The sequence below is a fragment of the Sander vitreus genome, unplaced genomic scaffold, assembly GCF_031162955.1.
Source record: "Sander vitreus isolate 19-12246 unplaced genomic scaffold, sanVit1 ctg281_0, whole genome shotgun sequence".
Lineage (NCBI taxonomy): Eukaryota > Metazoa > Chordata > Actinopteri > Perciformes > Percidae > Sander > Sander vitreus.
In genome coordinates, this window is record NW_027595439.1 from 15,001 (window position 1) to 22,500 (window position 7,500).

Below are 7,500 nucleotides of genomic sequence, written 5' to 3' on the forward strand. Positions count from 1 at the left end.
CCACCTGACCACAGGTAGTACAGACCACACCTGACCACAGGTAGTACAGACCACACCTGACCACAGGTAGTACAAACCACACCTGACCACAGGTAGTACAGACCACAGGAAGTACAAACCACACCTGACCACAGGTAGTACAGACCACACCTGACCACAGGTAGTACAGACCACAGGTAGTACAGACTACACCTGACCACAGGTAGTACAGACCACACCTGACCACAGGTAGTACAGACCACAGGTAGTACAGACTACACCTGACCACAGGTAGTACAAACCACACCTGACCACAGGTAGTACAGACTACACCTGACCACAGGTAGTACAGACTACACCTGACCACAGGTAGTACAGACCCCACCTGACCACAGGTAGTACAGACTACACCTGACCACAGGTACAGACCACACCTGACCACAGGTAGTACAGACCACACCTGACCACACCTGACCACAGGTAGTACAGACTACACCTGACCACAGGAAGTACAGATCACACCTGACCACAGGAAGTACAGACCACACCTGATCACAGGAAGTAGAGGTCACATCTGGGTCTGAACCTGGTTCAGTTGGAGTCTACCTGAGTGGTTCTGGGTCTGGACCTGGTTCAGCTGGAGTCTACCTGAGTGGTTCTGGATTCTGGGTCTGGACCTGGTTCAGCTGGAGTCTACAAGAGTGGTTCTGGGTTCTGGGTCTGGACCTGGTTCAGCTGGAGTCTACGAGAATGTTTCTGGGTCTGGACCTGGTTCAGCTGGAGTCTACGAGAGTGTTTCTGGGTTCTGGGTCTGGACCTGGTTCAGCTGGAGTCTACGTGAGTGTTTCTGGGTTCTGGGTTCTGGGTCTAGTTCAGCTGGAGTCTACAGGAGTGTTTTCTCACCAGGCAGACACAGCGCTCCAGATGTGAGCAGCATTCTGTAGGAGGTGGACAGGACTGGGACTGTGGCAGCAGCTGATTGGTCCGGCTGTGGAGAGGCTGCTGATTGGTCCGGTTCTGTTGGACTGGGACCGGCAGACAGGCTGCCGAGACCTGAAGAGAGACGACAAACACTGACGGACTGGACAACACACCTTAAAACGTTTCTACTGGACTTGTGAGGACCTTGATTGACTATGTTTACATGTACATATTATTATAGCTTTATACACATTGGTTTATTACACACACACACACACACACACACACAGAGACACACACAGACGTAGACACAGAAACAGAGGTCCTCTTTGACCTCATCTTAACCTCACACTAACTAGTCCTCCACTCACTAACTAGTCCTCCACTCACTAGCTAGTCCTCCACTCACTAACTAGTCCTCCACTCACTAGTCCTCCACTCACTAACTAGTCCTCCACTCTCCACTCACTAACTAGTCCTCCACTCTCCACTCACTAACTAGTCCTCCACTCTCTAACTAGTCCTCCACTCACTAACTAGTCCTCCACTCTCTAACTAGTCCTCCACTCACTAGCTAGTCCTCCACTCACTAACTAGTCCTCCACTCACTAGCTAGTCCTCCACTCACTAACTAGTCCTCCACTCACTAACTAGTCCTCCACTCTCCACTCACTAGTCCTCCACTCTCCACTAACTAGTCCTCCACTCACTAACTAGTCCTCCACTCACTAACTAGTCCTCCACTCCACTCACTAACTAGTCCTCCACTCACTAACTAGTCCTCCACTCACTAACTAGTCCTCCACTCTCCACTCACTAACTAGTCCTCCACTCTCTAACTAGTCCTCCACTCTCTAACTAGTCCTCCACTCTCCACTAACTAGTCCTCCACTCACTAACTAGTCCTCCACTCACTAACTAGTCCTCCACTCTCTAACTAGTCCTCCACTCTCCACTCTCTAACTAGTCCTCCACTCTCTAACTAGTCCTCCACTCTCTAACTAGTCCTCCACTCTCCACTCTCTAACTAGTCCTCCACTCTCCACTCTCTAACTAGTCCTCCACTCTCCACTCTCTAACTAGTCCTCCACTCTCTAACTAGTCCTCCACTCACTAACTAGTCCTCCACTCTCCACTCACTAACTAGTCCTCCACTCTCCACTCACTAACTAGTCCTCCACTCTCTAACTAGTCCTCCACTCACTAACTAGTCCTCCACTCTCCACTCACTAACTAGTCCTCCACTCTCCACTCACTAACTAGTCCTCCACTCTCTAACTAGTCCTCCACTCTCTAACTAGTCCTCCACTCTCTAACTAGTCCACTAACTAAACCACGTTTGGAGCTGGTTTGAAAGTGTACTAGTACATGTCTGCACACGCTCCGTAGGTTTTAGTTCTGTTAGCAGTCTGAAGGTATTCTGACTATTCCTCTAACCACATCTGCTCCTGTTAATGCTCCACTGGATCCTCTGCATCCAAACAGGAGCGTGTTAGAGGAGGAAGATGGAGGAGGAGGAGGAGGAGGAAGATGGAAAAAGGGAGGAAGATGGAAAAGGGGGGAGGAGGAGGAGGAAGATGGAAAAGGGAGGAAGATGGAAAAAGGAGGAGGAGGAGGAAGATGGAAAAAGGAGGAAGATGGAAGATGGAAAAGGGAGGAAGATGGAAAAAGGAGGATGAGGAGAAGGAAGATGGAAAAGGGAGAAGAGGAAGATGGGAAAGGGAGGAAGAGGAGGAAGATGGAAAAAGGAGGAGGAGGAGGAAGAGGAGGAGGAGGAAGATGGAAAAGGGAGAAGGAGGAAGAGGAGGAGGAGGAAGATGGAAAAGGGAGAAGGAGGAAGAGGAGGAGGAGGAGGAAGATGGAAAAGGGAAGAGGAGGAAGAGGAAGAGAAGGAGGAGGAAGAGGAGGAAGATGGAAAAGGGAGGAGGAAGAGGAGGAAGATGGAAAAGGGAGAAGGAGGAAGAGGAGGAGGAGGAGAAGGAAGATGGAAAAGGGAAGAGGAGGAGGAGGAAGAGGAGGAAGAGGAAGAGAAGGAGGAGGAAGAGGAGAAGGAAGAAGATGGAAAAGGGAGGAGGAGGAAGATGGAAAAGGGAGGAGGAGGAGGAGGAAGAAGAAGGGGAGGGGAGGAGGAGGAAGAGGAGGAGGAGGAGGAGGAGGAAGAAGAAGGGGAGGAGGAGGAGGAGGAGGAGGAGGAGGAGGAGGAGGCGGCGAAGGATTAATTCAGCCAATCAGAGGAGCAGGAAGATAGCCTAGAAATCTAGACCCCCCCAGCAGCAGCAGATGTAATCTGCAGCAGGGTCGTCTAGCAACTCTCCGTTGGCTTACAAGCTGGAAAAACCAAACTCTGGTCGGGCCAATCACATCGTGTATAGAGTGGGTGGGCGGGGCTTATGGCTGCTGCTGCTGCTGGTGAACAGCGTCTCTGGAAGACTTGGAGTTCAGCTTTTCTTTGAGAAAAGAACAAAGAACGGCCCTGAAGTCATTCTTAAAAAAGGAAGATGTGCGTTGCTCTGATTGGTTGGAGAGCTATCCTATTGGTGCAGAGGGAATCTGAAAGACAACCATTTAACCCGCCCCTCAGATTGAGCCCAGCCAATGGGGAGTTCCCAGACCCAACATCTGATTGTGGGGCTGGCTGGTCAGGCTAGGAGGAAGAGGAGGATTAATTCAGCCAATCAGAGGAGCAGGAAGAGGAGCAGGTGATGAATGAAGACAGAAAGATGGTTTGTGGGATGAAAAGCAGGATGGGGAAAGTTTAGATTGAGGAGGAGAAAAAGTGTGTGTACCTTTAGTTTGAAGCTCTGCAGTTCTTTCTCCTTCTTTCTCCTCCTCTTCCTCATCCTCCTTCTCTTCCTGTTTGTCTTCAGAGTCCTCAGGTTCAGTGCAAAGTGAGTCTGGATCCATCGCGGGTGTGTTAGGCTCCCCACAGAGTGTTTGGAGTGTGTTGTTTTCACAATAAGAGTCTTCAGATTGTTTGTTTTCTGTATTTTCAGAATAAGAGTCCTCAGAGTGTTTGTTTTCTGTATTTTCAGAATAAGAGTCCTCAGAGTGTTTGTTTTCTGTATTTTCAGAATAAGAGTCCTCAGAGTGATTGTTTTCTGTATTTTCAGAATAAGAGTCCTCAGAGTGTTTGTTTTCTGTATTTTCAGAATAAGAGTCCTCAGAGTGTTTGTTTTCTGTATTTTCAGAATAAGAGTCTTGAGAGTGTGCATTCAAACATAAATCAGCTTTCTTATCTGTGTGCGTCTGTTCACCTCGTCTCTCTTCCTCCTCCCCTCCTTTTCTCTCGTCTTCGTTCATCACCTGCTCCTCCTCCCTTCTTTCCTGACTGTGCTGCAGAACCGTAACCTGAACCTCCTCTTCCACCTCCACCACCTCTTCCTCCGTCTCGCCACTTTCAGTCAACAAATCTTCATCTTCATCCTCTGATTCTTCTTCCTTCTCTTCCCCTTCATCAACTACTGTCTCACGCTTCCCTTTCTCCCTCTCCGTCTCCTCCTCTGTCTCCCTCTCCTCCTCTGTCTCCGTCTCCTCCTCTGTCTCCCTCTCTGTCTCCTCCTCTGTCTCCCTCTCCTCCTCTGTCTCCCTCTCTGTCTCCCTCTCCTCTGTCTCCCTCTCTTTCGCTCGCTCCTCCTCTGAATCAGTACCTCCTTTCTGTTCCTGTGGCGTCCAGCGGGCGGAGGAGGTGCAGGGGGGGAGGATGAGAGGTCCACACGAGTCCTGGTTCAGGTTTTCCTCGATGAGCCGCGAGCAAAGCTCGGTATGGGAGCTGACCTCCGCACAGGGTCGGGGGGAGCCAGCGTTAGCCGGGTTAGCAGCAGCAGAGAGTGTGTGAGGGGTTTTGGGAGTGTGTGTTGCAGAATCATAGTGTGTTTCAGGGTTGTTAGGTGTGTTTACGACATCAGAGAGTGTGTGTGAAGCATCACAACGTGTTTGAGAGGTTTTAAGAGTGTGTGCAGCATCAGAAAGTGTGTGTGAAGCATCAGAGTGCCTGTTAATGGTTTTGGGAGTGTGTTTTGTAGCAGCAGAACGTGTGTGAATGGTTTTGGGAGTGTGTGTAGTAGAATCAGAGAGTGTGTGTGCGTTGTGAGGAGCGTTTGCATCAGCAGAGTGTGTGTGAGGGGTTTTGGGAGTGTGTGTCCTAGAATCAGAGAGTGTGTGTGCGTTGTTAGGTGTGTGAGGTGTGTGTGCAGTGGTGTGTGTGCTGGTCCTGGCTCTGATGGACTGGGTTAAGGAGCCTTTCTGCGGGGAGAAGCGAGGCAGCTCCGTCAGCTCCACGTACTCGCCCTCCGAGTCGTCGCCCTCGCTGCTCGCTGCTGATTGGAGCAGCTTTACGTCCTGTCCAGACAAGCCAGTGTCTTTACAGGGACTCAGTGTGTCTCCATCCTTTCCGCGCGGCTCCTCCGGCTCCTTTAGGGCGGCGCGGGGCGGGCTGATGAATTGTGGGTAGACCAGGTCCTCCCAGGGGACCCTGAAGACGTCTCCGTGCGCAGAGAGGACGCAGCGCTGTAGGCGGGACGCTCCTTGCTGCTCCCGCTCCCTGTTGACTGAGTCCAGCCACGCCATGCTGAAGACAGAGCCCAGCGCTAACGGTGACACCTCCTGCTGCTCCACATGGCGGCCACTGGCTGACACGCTGCACAGGAGCAGGCGGGGGGAGGGGGAGGCAGCCGTGGAGCGGCGAGGAGAAGTGGTGGCAGCAGCGGGGGGAGAAACCAGCAGGTAGAAGTCTCCCGGACGGAGGAGACGGGGGTCCAGAGGACAGAGCTGAACAACTAGCTTCTCGTGGACGCACAGAGGCCAGCCTTCATGACGGAACAACAGACCACAGTACTGCAACTGAGAGGGGAGGAGACAAGGAGAGGAGACAAGGAGAGAAGACAAGGAGGGAAGACGAGGAGGGAAAGGAGGAGGGACAAGGAGAGGAGACAAGGAGGAGGGACAAGGAGAGAAGACAAGGAGGGAAAGGAGGAGAGACAAGGAGGAGGGACAAGGAGAGAAGACAAGGAGGGAAAGGAGGAGGGACAAGGAGAGGAGACAAGGAGGAGGGACAAGGAGAGAAGACACGATTAGGATCAGTAAAAATGATTCATTTTATGAAACACCCCCAAAATCGCTACAAATCACCATCACCAAACTCCACCAGACTCCATGTAAATAATCAGGACTTTTAGCGTGTATAGAGCCAGCATATTTCCACCAGACTCCATGTAAATAATCAGGACTTTTATCATCGTAAAACACACTTCATTCATAGTGGACAGAAACTAAATCAAACTACCAAAAGCCGTCTTGGTTCATCTTTCCACTGTTCCAACAATCACCACTCTGGTTTGGTTGAAATAAACCCTTAATTCACCCATTTACATGTGGAGATATGCTGGCTCTACACACGCTAAAAGTCCTGATTGGTGCATGGAGCCTGGGTGGAGATATGCTGGCTCTATACACGCTAAAAGTCCTGATTATTTACATGGAGTCTGGTGGAGATATGCTGGCTCTATACACGCTAAAAGTCCTGATTATTTACATGGAGTCTGGTGGAGTTTGGTGATGGTGATTTCGGGGCTGTTTAACGTTAAACTAAAAGGATCTTACTCTTTAACTAAAAGGTCTATCTCTGTAGGGATCCTTTCATAATGTTGTCAGACACTTAGAATAATAATCTGAGTCTGTCAGAAGCAACAACACAACTTTTAGTGACGCTAACTGCTGCTGAACATTAGTCCTGTAGGGTAACATTACAGCTTGTTACTAACTGCTGCTGAACATTAGTCCTGTAGGGTAACATTACAGCTTGTTACTAACTGCTGCTGAACATTAGTCCTGTAGGGTAACATTACAGCTTGTTACTAACTGCTGCTGAACATTAGTCCTGTAGGGTAACATTACAGCTTGGTTCTGGTTTAATACTGGACCAGTTTCAGAGATCCTTGTTCCCATCAGACACTCAGACACAGAAACATGGAGACGTAGAGTCCAGGTTGAAAAAAAACCCAAAGTTGCCCTTTAACAGCTCTCCATCAGTCAGCCAATAATCAGTGTTTGCTGCTGAACAGCTGGCCTCTGTGTGTGGGCGAGGAGGTGCCCGACAGCAGCCAGGTGAGTGCCGATCCCACAGAGTAATCTTAACCAAACATGACACATCAGCTAACCACGTACGCTGTTCAACAGGCAGGAGCAGCAACAACCTGAGAGTCCTGACTCACAGACACTGATCTGTTTGTTCATGTGTTCCTCCATCAACATATCTAACTGCTGACTGATGAATTAAAGGTCCCATGACATGATGCTCTTTGGATCCTTTTATATAGACCTTAGTGGTCCCCTAATACTGTATCTGAAGTCTCTTTATATAGACCTTAGTGGTCCCCTAATACTGTATCTGAAGTCTCTTTTATATAGACCTTAGTGGTCCCCTAATACTGTATCTGAAGTCTCTTTTATATAGACCTTAGTGGTCCCCTAATACTGTATCTGAAGTCTCTTTTATATAGACCTTAGTGGTCCCCTAATACTGTATCTGAAGTCTCTTTTATATAGACCTTAGTGGTCCCCTAATACTGTATCTGAAGTCTCTTTATATAGACCTTAGTGGTC

General features: G+C 49.6%; 1 protein-coding gene across 1 annotated transcript in view; it reads right to left on the minus strand.

Moving 5' to 3' along the window:
• Positions 1 to 7,500, minus strand: part of LOC144513559 (pleckstrin homology domain-containing family G member 4B-like) — a 37,087-nt gene that overhangs the window by 5,188 nt on the left and 24,399 nt on the right. Inside the window, exons 3-4 of the mRNA XM_078244662.1 lie at positions 3,687 to 5,739; positions 883 to 1,032 (exon numbers count right to left, since the gene is read on the minus strand). Coding sequence (XP_078100788.1) covers positions 883 to 1,032; positions 3,687 to 5,739 — 2,203 coding nt within the window. The remainder of the gene's footprint in view (positions 1 to 882; positions 1,033 to 3,686; positions 5,740 to 7,500) is intronic.